At 47.7% G+C, this 17,662-nt stretch overlaps 1 protein-coding gene across 3 annotated transcripts in view; it reads left to right on the top strand.

Annotated features, from left to right (window-relative positions):
* LOC134855504 (uncharacterized) overlaps positions 1-17,662 on the top strand; it is a 177,384-nt gene that overhangs the window by 90,995 nt on the left and 68,727 nt on the right. For all 3 annotated transcript variants that reach the window (XM_063872044.1, XM_063872043.1, XM_063872042.1), the window contains one exon: positions 15,266-15,442. In XM_063872044.1, the coding sequence (XP_063728114.1) occupies positions 15,266-15,442 (177 nt within the window). The remainder of the gene's footprint in view (positions 1-15,265; positions 15,443-17,662) is intronic.

Below are 17,662 nucleotides of genomic sequence, written 5' to 3'. Positions count from 1 at the left end.
ACGAGAGAGTTGGGTTGAAGCTCGACGAGACAGGTGGGTTGAAGTTCGACGAGAGAGGGGTTTGTAGTTGGACGAGAGAGGTGGGTTGAAGTTCGACGAGAGAGAGGGTTTCAGTTCGACGAGAGAGGTGGGTTGAAATTCGACGAGAGAGGGGGTTTAAGTTCGACGAGAGAGGTGGTTTTAGTTCGACGAGAGAGGCGGCTTGAAGTTCGACGAGAGAGGTGGGTGGAAGTTCGACGAGAGAGGGGGTTTGTAGTTCGATGAGAGAGGTGGGTTGGAATTCGACGAGAGAGGTGGGTTGAAGTTCAACGAGAGATTTGGGTTGAAGCTCGACGAGAGAGGGGGTTTAAGTTCGACGAGAGAGCTGGTTTTAGTTCGACGGAGAGGCGGGTTGAAGTTCGATGAGAGAGGTGGTTTGAAACTCGACGGGAGAGGTGTGTTGAAGTTCGACGAGAGAGTTGATATTAGTTCGACAAGAGACATGGATCGAAGTTCGACAAAGAGTTGGGTTGAAGTTTGACGAGAGAGGTCGGTTGAAGTTCGACGAGAGAGGGGGTTTGTAGTTGGACGAGAGAGGTGGGTTGAAGCTCGACGAGAGAGGTGGTTTCAGTTCGACGAGAGAGGTGGCTTGAAGTTCGACGAGAGAGTTGGGTTGAAGCTCGACGAGAGAGTTGGGTTGAAGTTCGACGAGAGAGGGGTTTGTAGTTGGACGAGAGAGGTGGGTTGAAGTTCGACGAGAGAGAGGGTTTCAGTTCGACGAGAGAGGTGGGTTGAAATTCGACGAGAGAGGGGGTTTAAGTTCGACGAGAGAGGTGGTTTTAGTTCGACGAGAGAGGCGGCTTGAGGTTCGACGAGAGAGGTGGGTTGAAGTTCGACAAAGAGTTGGGTTGAAGTTTGACGAGAGAGGTCGGTTGAAGTTCGACGAGAGAGGGGGTTTGTAGTTGGACGAGAGAGGTGGGTTGAAGCTCGACGAGAGAGGGGGTTTAAGTTCGACGAGAGAGGTGGTTTTAGTTCGACGGAGAGGCGGGTTGAAGTTCGACGAGAGAGGTGGTTTGAAGTTCGACGAGAGAAGGGGTTTTAGTTCGACGAGAGAGGTGGGTTGAAGTTCGACGAGAGAGGGGGTTTGTAGTTCGATGAGAGAGGTGGGATGGAATTCGACGAGAGAGGTGGGTTGAAGTTCGACGAGAGAGGGGGTTTAAGTTCGACGAGAGAGGTGGGTTGAAGTTCGACGAGAGAGGGGGTTTGTAGTTGGACGAGAGAGGTGGGTTGAAGTTCGACGAGAGAGGGGGTTTCAGTTCGACGAGAGAGGTGGGTTGAAGTTCGACGAGAGAGTAGGGTTGAAGTTCGACGATAGAGTTGGGTTGAAGTTCGACGAGAGAGGGGGTTTAAGTTCAACCATAGAAATGGGTTGAAGTTCGACGACAGAGGTGGGTTGAAGTTCGACGAGAGAGGTGGGTTGAAGGGTGGGTTGAGAGGGGGAGAGAGGGGGTTTAAGTTCAACCATAGAGGTGGGTTGAAGTTCGAAGACAGAGGTGGGTTGAAGTTCGACGACAGAGGTGGGTTGAAGTTCGACGAGAGAGGTGGGTTGAAGTTCGGCGAGAGTGGGGGTTTTAGTTCGACGAGAGAGGCGGGTTGAAGCTCGACGAGAGAGATGGTTTGAAACTCGACGGGAGAGGTGTGTTGAAGTTCGACGAGAGAGTTGATATTAGTTCGACGAGAGACATGGAGCGAAGTTCGACAAAAGAGTTGGGTTGACGTTTGACGAGAGAGGTCGGTTGAAGTTCGACGAGAGAGGGTGTTTGTAGCTCGACGAGTGATGGGGTTTCAGTTCGACGAGAGAGGTGGGTTGAAGTTCGACGAGAGAAGGGGTTTTAGTTCGACGAGAGAGGTGGGTTGAAGTTCGACGAGAGAGGGGGTTTGTAGTTCGATGAGAGAGGTGGGTTGAAGTTCAACGAGAGAGTTGGGTTGAAGTTCGACGAGAGAGGGGGTTTAAGTTCGACGATAGAGGTGATTTGAAGTTCGACGACAGAGGTGGGTTGAAGTTCGACGAGAGAGGTGGGTTGAAGTTCGCGGAGAGAGGGGGTTTCAATTCGACGAGAGAGGGGGTTTGTAGTTCGACGAGAGAGGTGGGTTGAAGTTCGACGAGAGAGGGGGTTTCAATTCGACGAGAGAGGGGGTTTGTAGTTCGACGAGAGAGGTGGGTTGGAATTCGACGAGAGAGGTGGGCTGAAGTTCGACGAGAGAGTTGGGTTGAAGTTCGACGAGAGAGGGGGTTTAAGTTCGACGAGAGAGGTGGGTTGAAGTTCGACGAGAGAGGGGGTTTGTAGTTGGACGAGAGAGGTGGGTTGAAGTTCGACGAGAGAGGGGGTTTCAGTTCGACGAGAGAGGTAGGTTGAAGTTCGACGAGAGAGGGGGTTTAAGTTCGACGATAGAGGTGGTTTGAAGTTCGACGACAGAGGTGGGTTGAAGTTCGACGAGAGAGGTGGGTTGAAGTTCGAGGAGAGAGGGGGTTTCAATTCGACGAGAGAGGGGGTTTGTAGTTCGACGAGAGAGGTGGGTTGAAGTTCGACGAGAGAGGGGGTTTCAATTCGACGAGAGAGGGGATTTGTAGTTCGACGAGAGAGGTGGGTTGGAATTCGACGAGAGAGGTGGGTTGAAGTTCGACGAGAGAGTTGGGTTGAAGTTCGACGAGAGAGGTGGGTTGAAGTTCGCGGAGAGAGGGGGTTTCAATTCGACGAGAGAGGGGGTTTGTAGTTCGACGAGAGAGGTGGGTTGAAGTTCGACGAGAGAGGGGGTTTCAATTCGACGAGAGAGGGGGTTTGTAGTTCGACGAGAGAGGTGGGTTGGAATTCGACGAGAGAGGTGGGCTGAAGTTCGACGAGAGAGTTGGGTTGAAGTTCGACGAGAGAGGGGGTTTAAGTTCGACGAGAGAGGTGGGTTGAAGTTCGACGAGAGAGGGGGTTTGTAGTTGGACGAGAGAGGTGGGTTGAAGTTCGACGAGAGAGGGGGTTTCAGTTCGACGAGAGAGGTAGGTTGAAGTTCGACGAGAGAGGGGGTTTAAGTTCGACGATAGAGGTGGTTTGAAGTTCGACGACAGAGGTGGGTTGAAGTTCGACGAGAGAGGTGGGTTGAAGTTCGAGGAGAGAGGGGGTTTCAATTCGACGAGAGAGGGGGTTTGTAGTTCGACGAGAGAGGTGGGTTGAAGTTCGACGAGAGAGGGGGTTTCAATTCGACGAGAGAGGGGATTTGTAGTTCGACGAGAGAGGTGGGTTGGAATTCGACGAGAGAGGTGGGTTGAAGTTCGACGAGAGAGTTGGGTTGAAGTTCGACGAGAGAGGTGGGTTGAAGTTCGCGGAGAGAGGGGGTTTCAATTCGACGAGAGAGGGGGTTTGTAGTTCGACGAGAGAGGTGGGTTGAAGTTCGACGAGAGAGGGGGTTTCAATTCGACGAGAGAGGGGGTTTGTAGTTCGACGAGAGAGGTGGGTTGGAATTCGACGAGAGAGGTGGGTTGAAGTTCGACGAGAGAGTTGGGTTGAAGTTCGACGAGAGAGGGGGTTTAAGTTCGACGAGAGAGGTGGGTTGAAGTTCGACGAGAGAGTGGGTTTGTAGTTGGACGAGAGAGGTGGGTTGAAGTTCGACGAGAGAGGGGGTTTCAGTTCGACGAGAGAGGTAGGTTGAAGTTCGACGAGAGAGGGGGTTTAAGTTCGACGATAGAGGTGGTTTGAAGTTCGACGACAGAGGTGGGTTGAAGTTCGACGAGAGAGGTGGGTTGAAGTTCGAGGAGAGAGGGGGTTTCAATTCGACGAGAGAGGGGGTTTGTAGTTCGACGAGAGAGGTGGGTTGAAGTTCGACGAGAGAGGGGGTTTCAATTCGACGAGAGAGGGGATTTGTAGTTCGACGAGAGAGTCGGGTTGGAATTCGACGAGAGAGGTGGGTTGAAGTTCGATGAGAGAGTTGGGTTGAAGTTCGACGAGAGAGGGGGTTTAAGTTCGACCTTCGAGGTGGGTTGAAGTTCGACGACAGAGGTGGGATGAAGTTCGACGAGAGAAGTGGGTTGAAGTTCGACGAGAGAGGGAGTTTTAGTTCGACGAGAGAGGCGGGTTGAAGCTCGACGAGAGAGATGGTTTGAAACTGGACGGGAGAGGTGTGTTGAAGTTCGACGAGAGAGTTGATATTAGTTCGACGAGAGACATGGATCGAAGTTCGACAAAAGAGGTCGGTTGAAGTTTGACGAGAGAGGTCGGTTGAAGTTCGACGAGAGAGGGGGTTTGTAGTTGGACGAGAGAGGTGGGTTGAAGCTCGACGAGTGATGGGGTTTCAGTTCGACGAGAGAGGTGGGTTGAAGTTCGACGAGAGAAGGGGTTTTAGTTCGACGAGAGAGGTGGGTTGAAGTTTGACGAGAGAGGGGGTTTGTAGTTCGATGAGAGAGGTGGGTTGAAGTTCGACGAGAGAGTAGGGTTGAAGTTCGACGAGAGAGGGGGTTTAAGTTCGACGATAGAGGTGGGTTGAAGTTCGACGAGAGAGGTGGGTTGAAGTTCGACGAGAGAGGGGGTTTCAATTCGACGAGAGAGGGGGTTTGTAGTTCGACGAGAGAGGTGGGTTGAAGTTCGACGAGAGAGGGGGTTTCAATTCGACGAGAGAGGGGGTTTGTAGTTTGACGAGAGAGGTGGGTTGGAATTCGACGAGAGAGGTGGGTTGAAGTTCGACGAGAGAGTTGGGTTGAAGTTCGACGAGAGAGGGGTTTAAGTTCGACCATAGAGGTGGGTTGAAGTTCGACGACAGAGGTGGGTTGAAGTTCGACGAGAGAAGTGGGTTGAAGTTCGACGAGAGAGGGGGTTTTAGTTCGACGAGAGAGGCGGGTTGAAGCTCGACGAGAGAGATGGTTTGAAACTGGACGGGAGAGGTGTGTTGAAGTTCGACGAGAGAGTTGATATTAGTTCGACGAGAGACATGGATCGAAGTTCGACAAAAGAGGTGGGTTGAAGTTTGACGAGAGAGGTCGGTTGAAGCTCGACGAGTGATGGGGTTTCAGTTCGACGAGAGAGGTGGGTTGAAGTTCGACGAGAAAAGGGGTTTTAGTTCGACGAGAGAGGTGGGTTGAAGTTTGACGAGAGAGGGGTTTGTAGTTCGATGAGAGAGGTGGGTTGAAGTTCAACGAGAGAGTTGGGTTGAAGTTCGACGAGAGAGGGGGTTTAAGTTCGACGAGAGAGGTGGGTTGAAGTTCGACGAGAGAGGGGGTTTGTAGTTGGACGAGAGAGGTGGGTTGAAGTTCGACGAGAGAGGGGGTTTCAGTTCGACGAGAGAGGTGGGTTGAAGTTCGACGAGAGAATAGGGTTGAAGTTCGACGAGAGAGTTGGGTTGAAGTTCGACGAGAGAGATGGTTTGAAGCTGGACGGGAGAGGTGTGTTGAAGTTCGACGAGAGAGGGGGTTTGTAGTTGGACGAGAGAGGTGGGTTGAAGTTCGACGAGAGAGGGGGTTTCAGTTCGACGAGAGAGGTGGGTTGAAGTTCGACGAGTGAGTAGGGTTGAAGTTCGACGAGAGAGATGGTTTGAAACTGGACGGGAGAGGTGGGTTGAAGTTCGACGAGAGAGGGGGTTTCAGTTCGACGAGAGAGGTGGGTTGAAGTTCGACGAGAGAGGGGGTTTCAGTTCGACGAGAGAGGTGGGTTGAAGTTCGACGAGAGAGTAGGGTTGAAGTTCGACGAGAGAAGTGGGTTGAAGTTCGACGAGAGAGGGGGTTTTAGTTCGACGAGAGAGGCGGGTTGAAGCTCGACGAGAGAGATGGTTTGAAACTAGAGGGGAGAGGTGTGTTGAAGTTCGACCAGAGAGTTGATATTAGTTCGACGAGAGACATGGATCGAAGTTCGACAAAAGAGGTGGGTTGAAGTTTGACGAGAGAGGTGGGTTGAAGTTCGACGAGAAAAGGGGTTTTAGTTCGACGAGAGAGGTGGGTTGAAGTTTGACGAGAGAGGGGTTTGTAGTTCGATGAGAGAGGTGGGTTGAAGTTCAACGAGAGAGTTGGGTTGAAGTTCGACGAGAGAGGGGGTTTAAGTTCGACGAGAGAGGTGGGTTGAAGTTCGACGAGAGAGGGGGTTTGTAGTTGGACGAGAGAGGTGGGTTGAAGTTCGACGAGAGAGGGGGTTTCAGTTCGACGAGAGATGTGGGTTGAAGTTCGACGAGAGAGTAGGGTTGAAGTTCGACGAGAGAGTTGGGTTGAAGTTCGACGAGAGAGGGGGTTTAAGTTCGACGAAAGAGGTGGGTTGAAAATCAACGAAATAGGTTGGTTGAAGTTCGACGAGAGAGAGGGGGTTTTAGTTCGATGAGAAAACTGGTTGAAGTTCGAAGAGAAAGAGGTTTTAGTTCGATGAGAGAGAGGGTTTTAGTTTGACGAGAGAGGGCGTTTTAGTTCGACGAGAGATGTGAGTTTGTAATTGAACGAGAGAGGTGGGTTGAAGTTCGACGAGAGAGTAGGGTTGAAGTTCGACGAGAGAGTTGGGTTGAAGTTCGACGAGAGAGGGGGTTTAAGTTCGACGATAGAGGTGGGTTGAAGTTCGACGACAGAGGTTGGTTGAAGTTCGACGAGAGAGGTGGGTTGAAGTTCGACGAGAGAGGGGGTTTGTTGTTGGACGAGAGAGGTGGGTTGAAATTCGATGAGAGGGGGGTTTCAGTTCGACGAGAGAGAGGGTTTGTAGTTCAACGAGAGAGGTGGGTTGGAATTTGACGAGAGAGGTGAGTTGAAATTCAACCAGAGAGTTGGGTTGAAGTTCGACGAGAGAGGGGGTTTAAGTTCGACGATAGAGGTGGGTTGAAGTTCGACGACAGAGGTGGGTTGAAGTTCGACGAGAGAGGTGGGTTGAAGTTAGACGAGAGATGGGGTTTGTAGTTGGACGAGAGAGGTGGGTTGAAGTTCGACGAGAGAGGGGGTTTCAATTCGACGAGAGAGGGGGTTTGTAGTTCGACGAGAGAGGTGGGTTGGAATTCGACGAGAGAGGTGGGCTGATGTTCGACGAGAGAGTTGGGTTGAAGTTCGACGAGAGAGGGGGTTTAAGTTCGACGATAGAGGTGGGATGAAAATCAACGAAATAGGTTGGTTGAAGTTCGACGAGAGAGGGGGTTTTAGTTCGATGAAAAAAGTGGTTGAAGTTCGAAGAGAAAGAGGTTTTAGTTCGATGAGAGAGAGGGTTTTAGTTTGACGAGAGAGAGCGTTTTAGTTCGACGAGAGATGTGATTTTGTAATTGAACGAGAGAGGTGGGTTGAAGTTCGACGAGAGAGTTGATATTAGTTCGACGAGAGACATGGATCGAAGTTCGACAAAAGAGGTGGGTTGAAGTTTGTCGAGAGACTTCGGTTGAAGTTCGAAGAGAGAGGGGGTTTCTAGTTGGACGAGAGAGGTTGGTTGAAGTTCGACGAGAGAAGGGGTTTTAGTTCGACGAGAGAGGTGGGTTGAAGTTCGACGAGAGAGGGGGTTTGTAGTTCGATGAGAGAGGTGGGTTGGAATTCGACGAGAGAGGTGGGTTGAAATTCAACGAGAGAGTTGGGTTGAAGTTCGACGAGAGAGGGGGTTTAAGTTCGACGATAGAGGTGGGTTGAAGTTCGACGACAGAGGTGGGTTGAAGTTCGACGAGAGAGGTGGGTTGAAGTTCGACGAGAGAGGGGGTTTGTAGTTGGACGAGAGAGGTGGGTTGAAGTTCGACGAGAGAGGGGGTTTTAGTTCGACGAGAGAGGTGGGTTGAAGTTCGACGAGAGAGTAGGGTTGAAGTTCGACTAGAGAGTCGGGTTGAAGTTCGACGAGAGAGGGGGTTTAAAGTCGACGATAGAGGTGGGTTGAAGTTCGACGACAGAGGTGGGTTGAAGTTCGACGAGAGAGGTGGATGAAGTTCGACGAGAGAGGGGGTTTGTAGTTGGGCGAGAGAGGTGGGTTGAAGTTCGACGAGAGAGGGGGTTTCAGTTCGACGAGAGAGGGGGTTTGTAGTTCGACGAGAGAGATGGGTTGGAATTCGACGAGAGAGGTGGGTTGAAGTTCAACGAGAGAGTTGGGTTGAAGTTCGACGAGAGAGGGGGTTTAAGTTCGACGATAGAGGCGTGTTGAAGTTCGACGACAGAGGTGGGTTGAAGTTTGACGAGAGAGGTGGGTTGAAGTTCGACGAGAGAGGGGGTTTGTAGTTGGACGAGAGAGGAGAATTGAAGTTCGACGAGAGTGGGGGTTTCAGTTCGACGAGAGAGGGGGTTTGTAGTTCGACGAGAGAGAAGGGTTGGAATTCGACGAGAGAGGTGCGTTGATGTTCGACGAGAGAGTTGGGTTGAAGTTCGACGAGAGAGGGGGTTTAAGTTCGACGACAGAGGTGGGTTGAAGTTCGACGAGAGAGGGGGTTTAAGTTCGACGATAGAGGTGGGTTGAAGTTGGACGACAGAGGTGGGTTGAAGTTTGACGAGAGAGGTCGGTTGAAGTTCGACGAGAGAGGGGGTTTGTAGTTGGACGACAGAGGTGGGTTGAAGCTCGACGAGTGATGGGGTTTCAGGTCGACGAGAGAGGGGGTTTCAATTCGACGAGAGAGGGGGTTTGTAGTTCGACGAGAGAGGTGGGTTGGAATTCGACGAGAGAGGTGGGCTGATGTTCGACGAGAGAGTTGGCTTGAAGTTCGACGAGAGAGGGGGTTTAAGTTCGACGATAGAGGTGGGTTGAAAATCAACGAAATAGGTTGGTTGAAGTTCGACGAGAGAGAGGATTTTAGTTCGATGAGAAAAGTGGTTGAAGTTCGAAGAGAAAGAGGTTTTAGTTCGATGAGAGAGAGGGTTTTAGTTTGACGAGAGAGGGCGTTTTAGTTCGACGAGAGATGTGAGTTTGTAATTGAACGAGAGAGGTGGGTTGAAGTTCGACGAGAGAGTTGATATTAGTTCGACGAGAGACATGGATCGAAGTTCGACAAAAGAGGTGGGTTGAAGTTTGTCGAGAGAATTCGGTTGAAGTTCGACGAGAGAGGGGGTTTCTAGTTGGACGAGAGAGGTGGGTTGAAGCTCGACGAGAGAGGGGGTTTCAGTTCGACGAGAGAGGTGGGTTGAAGTACGACGAGAGAAGGGGTTTTAGTTCGAAGAGAGAGGTGGGTTGAAGTTCGACGAGAGAGGGGGTTTGTAGTTCGATGAGAGAGGTGGGTTGGAATTCGACGAGAGAGGTGGGTTGAAATTCAACGAGAGAGTTGGGTTGAAGTTCGACGAGAGAGGGGGTTTAAGTTCGACGATAGAGGTGGGTTGAAGTTCGACGACAGAGGTGGGTTGAAGTTCGACGAGAGAGGTGGGTTGAAGTTCGACGAGAGAGGGGGTTTTAGTTCGACGAGAGAGGTGGGTTGAAGTTCGACGAGAGAGTAGGGTTGAAGTTCGACGAGAGAGTCGGGTTGAAGTTCGACGAGAGAGGGGGTTTAAAATCGACGATAGAGGTGGGTTGAAGTTCGACGACAGAGGTGGGTTGAAGTTCGACGAGAGAGGTGGGTTGAAGTTCGACGAGAGAGGGGGTTTGTAGTTGGGCGAGAGAGGTGGGTTGAAGTTCGACGAGAGAAGGGGTTTCAGTTCGACGAGAGAGGGGGTTTGTAGTTCGACGAGAGAGGTGGGTTGGAATTCGACGAGAGAGGTGGGTTGAAGTTCAACGAGAGAGTTGGGTTGAAGTTCGACGAGAGAGTGGGTTTAAGTTCGACGATAGAGGTGTGTTGAAGTTCGACGACAGAGGTGGGTTGAAGTTTGACGAGAGAGGTGGGTTGAAGTTCGACGAGAGAGGGGGTTTGTAGTTGGACGAGAGAGGAGAATTGAAGTTCGACGAGAGTGGGGGGTTTCAGTTCGACGAGAGAGGGAGTTTGTAGTTCGACGAGAGAGAAGGGTTGGAATCCGACGAGAGAGGTGGGTTGATGTTCGACGAGAGAGTTGGGTTGAAGTTCCACGAGAGAGGGGGTTTAAGTTCGACGATAGAGGTGGGTTGAAGTTCGACGAGAGAGGTGATTTAAGTTCGACGATAGAGGTGGGTTGAAGTTCGACGACAGAGGAGGGTTGAAGTTTGACGAGAGAGGTGGGTTGAAATTCGACGAGAGAGGGGGTTTTAGTTATACGAGAAAAGTGGTTGAAGTTCGAAGAGAAAGAGCTTTTAGTTCGATGAGAGAGAGGGTTTTAGTTTGACGAGAGAAGGCGTTTTAGTTCGACGAGAGATGTGAGTTTGTAATTGAACGAGAGAGGTGGGTTGAAGTTCGACGAGAGAGTTGATATTGTTTCGACGGGAGACATGGATTGAAGTTCGACAAAAGAGGTGGGTTGAAGTTTGTCGAGAGAGTTCGGTTGAAGTTCGACGAGAGAGGGGGTTTCTAGTTGGACGAGAGAGGTGGGTTGAAGCTCGACGAGAGAGTAGGGTTGAAGTTCGACGAGAGAGTTGGGTTGAAGTTCGACGAGAGAGGGGTTTTAGTTCGACGAGAGAAGTGGGTTGAAGTTCGACGAGAGAGGGGGTTTGTAGTTCGATGAGAGAGGTGGGTTGGAATTCGACGAGAGAGGTGGGTTGAAGTTCAACGAGAGAGTTGGGTTGAAGTTCGACCAGAGAGGGGGTTTAAACTCGACGATAGAGGTGGGTTGAAGTTCGACGACAGAGGTGGGTTGAAGTTTGACGAGAGAGGTGGGTTGAAATTCGACGAGAGAGGAAGTTTGTAGTTGGACGAGAGAGTAGGGTTGAAGTTCGACGAGAGAGGGGGTTTCAGTTCGACGAGAGAGGTGGGTTGAAGTTCGACGAGTGAGTAGGGTTGAAGTTCGACGAGAGAGTTGGGTTGAAGTTCGACGAGAGAGGGGTTTAAGTTCGACGATAGAGGTGGGTTGAAGTTCGACGAGAGAGGGGGTTTCAGTTCGACGAGAGAGGTGGGTTGAAGTTCGACGAGAGAGTAGGGTTGAAGTTCGACGAGAGAAATGGGTTGAAGTTTGACGATAGAGGTGGGTTGAAAATCAAAGAAATAGGTTGGTTGAAGTTCGACGAGAGAGGGGGTTTTAGTTCGACGAGAAAAGTGGTTGAAGTTCGAAGAGAAAGAGGTTTTAGTTCGATGAGAGAGAGGGTTTTATATTGACGAGAGAGGGCGTTTTAGTTCGACGAGAGATGTGAGTTTGTAATTGAACGAGAGAGGTGGGTTGATGTTCGACGAAGAAGGAGTTTTAGTTCGACGAGAGAGGTGGGTTGAAGTTCGACGAGAGAGGGGGTTTGTAGTTCGATGAGAGAGGTGGGTTGGAATTCAACGAGAGAGGTGGGTTGAAGTTCAACGAGAGAGTTGGGTTGAAGTTCGACGAGAGAGGGGGTTTAAGTTCGACGATAGAGGTGGGTTGAAGTTCGTCGACAGAGGTGGGTTGAAGTTTGACGAGAGAGGTGGTTTGAAATTCGAAGAGAGAGGTGGTTTGTAGTTGGACGAGAGAGGTGGGTTGAAGTTCGACGAGAGATGGGGTTTCAGTTCGACGAGAGAGGTGGGTTGAAGTTCGACGAGAGAGTAGGGTTGAAGTTCGACGAGAGAGTTGGGTTGGAGTTCGACGAGAGAGGGGTTTAAGTTCGACGATAGAGGTGGGTTGAAGGTAGGTTGGTTGAAGTTCGACGAGAGAGGGGGTTTTAGTTCGACGAGAAAAGTGGTTGAAGTTCGAAGAGAAAGAGGTTTTAGTTCGATGAGAGAGAGGGTTTTATATTGACGAGAGAGGGCGTTTTAGTTCGACGAGAGATGTGAGTTTGTAATTGAACGAGAGAGGTGGGTTGAAGTTCGACGAAGAAGGAGTTTTAGTTCGACGAGAGAGGTGGGTTGAAGTTCGACGAGAGAGGGGGTTTGTAGTTCGATGAGAGAGGTGGGTTGGATTTCGACGAGAGAGGTGGGTTGAAGTTCAACGAGAGAGTTGGGTTGAAGTTCCACGAGAGAGGGGGTTTAAGTTCGACGATAGAGGTGGGTTGAAGTTCGTCGACAGAGGTGGGATGAAGTTCGACGAGAGAGGTGGGTTGAAATTCGAAGAGAGAGGTGGGTTGAAGTTCGACGAGAGATGGGGTTTCAGTTCGACGAGAGAGGTGGGTTGAAGTTCGACGAGAGAGTAGGGTTGAAGTTCGACGAGAGAGTTGGGTTGGAGTTCGACGAGAGAGGGGTTTAAGTTCGACGATAGAGGTGGGTTGAAGTTCGACGACAGAGGTGGGTTGAAGTTCGACGAGAGAGGTGGGTTGAAGTTCGACGAGAGAGGGGGTATGTAGTTGGACGAGAGAGGTGGGTTGAAGTTCGACGAGAGAGGGGGTTTCAGTTCAACGAGAGAGGGGGTTTGTAGTTCGACGAGAGAGGTGGGTTGGAGTTCGACGAGAGAGGTGGGTTGAAGTTCAACGAGAGAGTTGGGTTGAAGTTCGACGAGAGAGGGGGTTTAAGTTCGACAATAGAGGTGGGTTGAAGTTCGACGACAGAGGTGGGTTGAAGTTCGACGAGAGAGGTGGGTTGAAGTTCGACGAGAGAAGGGGTTTGTAGTTGGACGAGAGAGGGGGTTTGTAGTTTGACGAGAGAGTTGGGTTGGAGTTCGACGAGAGAGGGGTTTAAGTTCGACGATAGAGGTGAGTTGAAGGTAGGTTGGTTGAAGTTCGACGAGAGAGGGGGTTTTAGTTCGACGAGAAAAGTGGTTGAAGTTCGAAGAGAAAGAGGTTTTAGTTCGATGAGAGAGAGGGTTTTATATTGACGAGAGAGGGCGTTTTAGTTCGACGAGAGATGTGAGTTTGTAATTGAACGAGAGAGGTGGGTTGAAGTTCGACGAAGAAGGAGTTTTAGTTCGACGAGAGAGGTGGGTTGAAGTTCGACGAGAGAGGGGGTTTGTAGTTCGATGAGAGAGGTGGGTTGGATTTCGACGAGAGAGGTGGGTTGAAGTTCAACGAGAGAGTTGGGTTGAAGTTCCACGAGAGAGGGGGTTTAAGTTCGACGATAGAGGTGGGCTGAAGTTCGTCGACAGAGGTGGGATGAAGTTCGACGAGAGAGGTGGGTTGAAATTCGAAGAGAGAGGTGGGTTGAAGTTCGACGAGAGATGGGGTTTCAGTTCGACGAGAGAGGTGGGTTGAAGTTCGACGAGAGAGTAGGGTTGAAGTTCGACGAGAGAGTTGGGTTGGAGTTCGACGAGAGAGGGGTTTAAGTTCGACGATAGAGGTGGGTTGAAGTTCGACGACAGAGGTGGGTTGAAGTTCGACGAGAGAGGTGGGTTGAAGTTCGACGAGAGAGGGGGTATGTAGTTGGACGAGAGAGGTGGGTTGAAGTTCGACGAGAGAGGGGGTTTCAGTTCGACGAGAGAGGGGGTTTGTAGTTCGACGAGAGAGGTGGGTTGGAGTTCGACGAGAGAGGTGGGTTGAAGTTCAACGAGAGAGTTGGGTTGAAGTTCGACGAGAGAGGGGGTTTAAGTTCGACAATAGAGGTGGGTTGAAGTTCGACGACAGAGGTGGGTTGAAATTCGACGAGAGAGGTGGGTTGAAGTTCGACGAGAGAAGGGGTTTGTAGTTGGACGAGAGAGGGGGTTTGTAGTTTGACGAGAGAGGTGGGTTGGAATTCGACGAGAGAGGTGGGTTGATGTTCGACGAGAGAGTTGGGTTGAAGTTCGACGAGAGAGGGGGTTTAAGTTCGACGATGGAGGTGGGTTGAAAATCAACGAAATAGGTTGAAGTTCGACGAGAGAGGGGGTTTTAGTTCGACGAGAAAAGTGGTTGAAGTTCGAAGAGAAAGAGGTTTTAGTTCGATGAGAGAGAGGGTTTTAGTTTGAAGAGAGAGGGCGTTTTAGTTCGACGAGAGTTGTGAGTTTGTAATTGAACGAGAGAGGTGGGTTGAAGTTCCACGAGAGAGGGGGTTTCAGCTCGATGAGAGAGGTGGGTTGAAATTCGACGAGAGAGTAGGGTTGAAGTTCGACGAGAGAGGGGGTTTTAGTTCGACGAGAGAGGTGGGATGAAGTTCGATGAGAGATGGGGTTTGTAGTTCGACGAGAGAGGTAGTCTGGAGTTCGACGAGGGAGGTGGGTTGAAGTTCGACGAGAGAGGTGCGTTGAAGGTCGACGAGAGAGGGTGTTTTAGTTCGACGAGAGAGGTGGGTTGAAGTTCGACGAAAGAGGTTGGACGAAGTTCGACGGGAGAGGGAGTTTTGTTCAAAAACATCACCTCGCCGCATACGCCATATTAGGGCGAAGCACTGATTGTTTCGACTGCCTTTTAAGTTCTATGGAGCAGAAGTAACATGAAAAATTAAAATGTAAAATGGAATCAATTTTTTTGAGTTTGGGGTTGTTAGTGAAAACATCCCCCCACAGTCAATAATAGGAAAAAACTCATAGATTTTGCTCCTATTAACTATTCAATTTTGGCATATAAGCTTTCTTGAACCAATTTGAATCGATTTATAAGAAGGATTAAATCTCGTTTATTCGTTAATAGCGCAAAATATATCGCGCGTTAACAGTCCCAAATTGACCAAACTGGCAATCTTTAAACCCACCAAAATTTTACGAAAAAAAATTACAAGTGAAATATCTTTTCGAATTTAAGCTAAGGACATCAATAGCTTTCCAAAGATGTAAAAATGTTCCGTCAAAAGAGGCTAGTTAAAAAGTCAAAATTTTTCTGAAGAAAAAACCCACCCCGGGCCCAAATATTCCTTAACTTTCGTTACAATGAAGTCGGAACAATGACTATCAATGTAACCATTTTCCCATGTTGGTTTATTGTTCCGACTTTCAATACGAAAGTAACGGAATATTTGTGCTCGGGGTGGCTTTTTATTTCTTCAGACAATTTTCGACTTTAACTAGCCATTTTCGATGGAAGTTTTTTTAAAACATCATTCAAAAGGTATTGTTGTTCTGAGCTCAAATTTGAATAGATGTCTTACCTAAGATCATTTTTCATAAAATTATGGGGGTTTAAAGATTGCCATTTTGGCTAATTTGGGACAATTAACGCGCGATATATTTCGCGCTTTTAACGCGTGAGCGGGGAGTTGTTCTGTCTTAAAATCGTTCCAAATTCGTTGAAAGAAGCTTATTTGGCTAATTGATTTGATACAAGGAGCGAAATCTATCCGTTAGTATTTTATATTGTGCGTGGGGGATGATTTTCATTTAAAAAAATTTTCAAATTTTAGAAAAAAAAATTTCATTTTATTTTTTCACATGTAATTTTTTGATGTTATTACTGCTCCATAAAACCTTAAAAGGCAATCGGAACATTCAGGGCTTCGCCCTGATACGAGCAGTCTTGATTTGTTAATGCTCTCCTTTTTCCAGGTCGTTCATACTTCTTTGCTGTGTTCTTCTCAATCTCCACGCCACAACTGTGAACAAAGAGAAACTTTTCCGAGTACTCAGTTGGGTCACGTGGCCATGCGGAGTTGCAGTCACTCTTATTTTCTACGTGCGACCTGGCTTATTCCCAATTACGTACAACAAAAGCTACATTTTCAGGCATCAATTTCACTTTTTTTCAATGTTACGGGTGTTTTTGAAATAATATTTACGCTGAGTAGTATTTGAGTAGGATAGAATATTTGAAAGTTTCAAAATGCTTAACGCGTGCATATGGTTTCCTAGAAAACAGTTCATATTGTTGTTCCGACTTTCGATACGAAAGCAACGGAATAATTCATCTGCTCGGGGCGGTTTTTTTCGACTTTTTAGCTAGCCATTTTTGACGGATTTTTTTAATATCATTCAAAAGGTTTTGTTGTCCTGAGCTTAAAATTTTTGTAAAAAGTATGGGGGTTAAGATTGCCATTTGACAAATTTGTGACAATTAACGCGCGATATTTCGATCTATTAACGCGTAAGAGGAGATTTAATCCGTCTTAGAAATCATTCCAAATCGGTTGAAGGAACCTTATTTGCCATAACTGATTTGTTAATAGGAGCGAAATCAATTTTTTTTCAGTTTATATGGCGTGTGGAGGGACGATTTTCATAGAATAAAAACTTGAAACTTTAGAAAAACTTTTGTTCATTTTTTTACATTTAATTTGTTAATAATGTTTATGTTAGTACTGCTTCATAAACCTTAGAAGGCAGTAGAAACCTTCAGGGCTTCGCCCTGATACGAGCAGTCTTGTTCATACTGCTGGTAGGTTTTAGTCATGGATCCTGACTGGTTAGTTGTAAGTATTTTACAGAGGTAGTTTATCAAGAAAATAATTGGATATAATGAATACTTGCTTTGAACTGCGGTTCCATGTCGTTAGAACGCATCAAATATAGACGCTTCGATGCATGTGGCTGAATACAATAACAAGAAGGCTCATACCAGGGTTAATCCATCAATGTTCCATTTCTATGCTGTAGTGTTCACTTTAAAAACGAAATCATATATTTTTTCAGTTTTTCTTTGGAAAGTATCCCCCACGCGCTATGTAAAAGAGAATTGTATAATTTGCATTAAACAAAAATTTAAATAGCCAAATAGCATTCATCAATTTATTTGCATCGGTTTCTACGCGGGTTAAATAAACGATTTCAGCGATATTAGCAATAAATATGTCGCTCATTAATTATCCCAAACTGGCCAAATTAGCACTATTTAAACTTAACGAAAGAAAGTCAGAGGCAGGGGCGGATTCGACCACCTGCCGACCCAAAGGGTCCCTTTGTACTATTTTGAGATATCCATTTTTGGCTGACGGCCCTAAAGTTGTTTTTTAAAGGCGCCATGGGCGCCAATTTATACTAATTTTGAAGGGGAGAGTTTTTTTGGTCCACATTTTCAAAAAAGTGCCTGAAAAAGTGGCCTCTTTTTTTTCTCAAAAATTTGCCTGCGGCGAGCTCGGAAAATCAATTTGATCGACCTAAAAAAGGGTCGACAAAATGTTAAAACTTTTTTTGAAGATCCGCCCCCCTCTAGAAAATCCTAGATCCGCCCCCTGGTTAGAGTTGAAATATATACTTTTAATTTCAGCTCAGAACAAAATAATCGCGTTTCAAATTATGTATAAAAATTCGTAAAAACTTGTTTGGAGAAAAAACGCCGATATTAAAAATAACTAATGCTTAAAAAACAGTACAATTTTCATTTACTGTTCAAACCATGGTGTAGTTCTGGTGTAGTTCTGAGTTATTGTTCTGACTTTCTTAACGAAAATAAGGGAATATTTCTGCTCGGGTGGGTTTTTTTTCTTCAGACATATTTTGACTTTTTAACTAGCGATTTTTGACGGAAAAATCTTTCCATCAGTCGAAAACTATTGTTGTCCTAAGCTTAAGTTTGAAAAGAGATTTCACCTGTGATCATTTTTTGTAGAGTTATGGTGGAGTTAACTGTTGCTATTTTGGCCAATTTGGGACAATTAACGCGCGATATAATTCGCGCTATTAACGCATAAGCGAGATTTAATCCGTCTTAGAAATCGTTCCAATTTGGTTCAAGGAAGCTTATATGCCAAAATTGAATAGTTAATAGGAGCAAAATCTATGAATTTTTTCCTATTATTGACTGTGGGGGGATGTTTTCACTAACAACCCCAAACTCAAAAAAATTGATTCCATTTTACATTTTAAGTTTTCATGTTACTTCTGCTCCATAGAACTTAAAAGGCAGTCGAAACAATCAGTGCTTCGCCCTAATACGATCAGTCTTGTCGATGCTTAAAGCTTTTTTTAGCCATCGAAAACTGCGCTTCTTGGTAAAATACGTCAAATCAG

The sequence above is a fragment of the Symsagittifera roscoffensis genome, chromosome 10 (genome assembly GCF_963678635.1).
Source record: "Symsagittifera roscoffensis chromosome 10, txSymRosc1.1, whole genome shotgun sequence".
NCBI classification, from domain to species: domain Eukaryota; kingdom Metazoa; phylum Xenacoelomorpha; order Acoela; family Convolutidae; genus Symsagittifera; species Symsagittifera roscoffensis.
The sequence above is the reverse complement of the archived record's forward strand: the minus strand, read 5'-3'. Positions and strand labels throughout refer to the sequence as shown.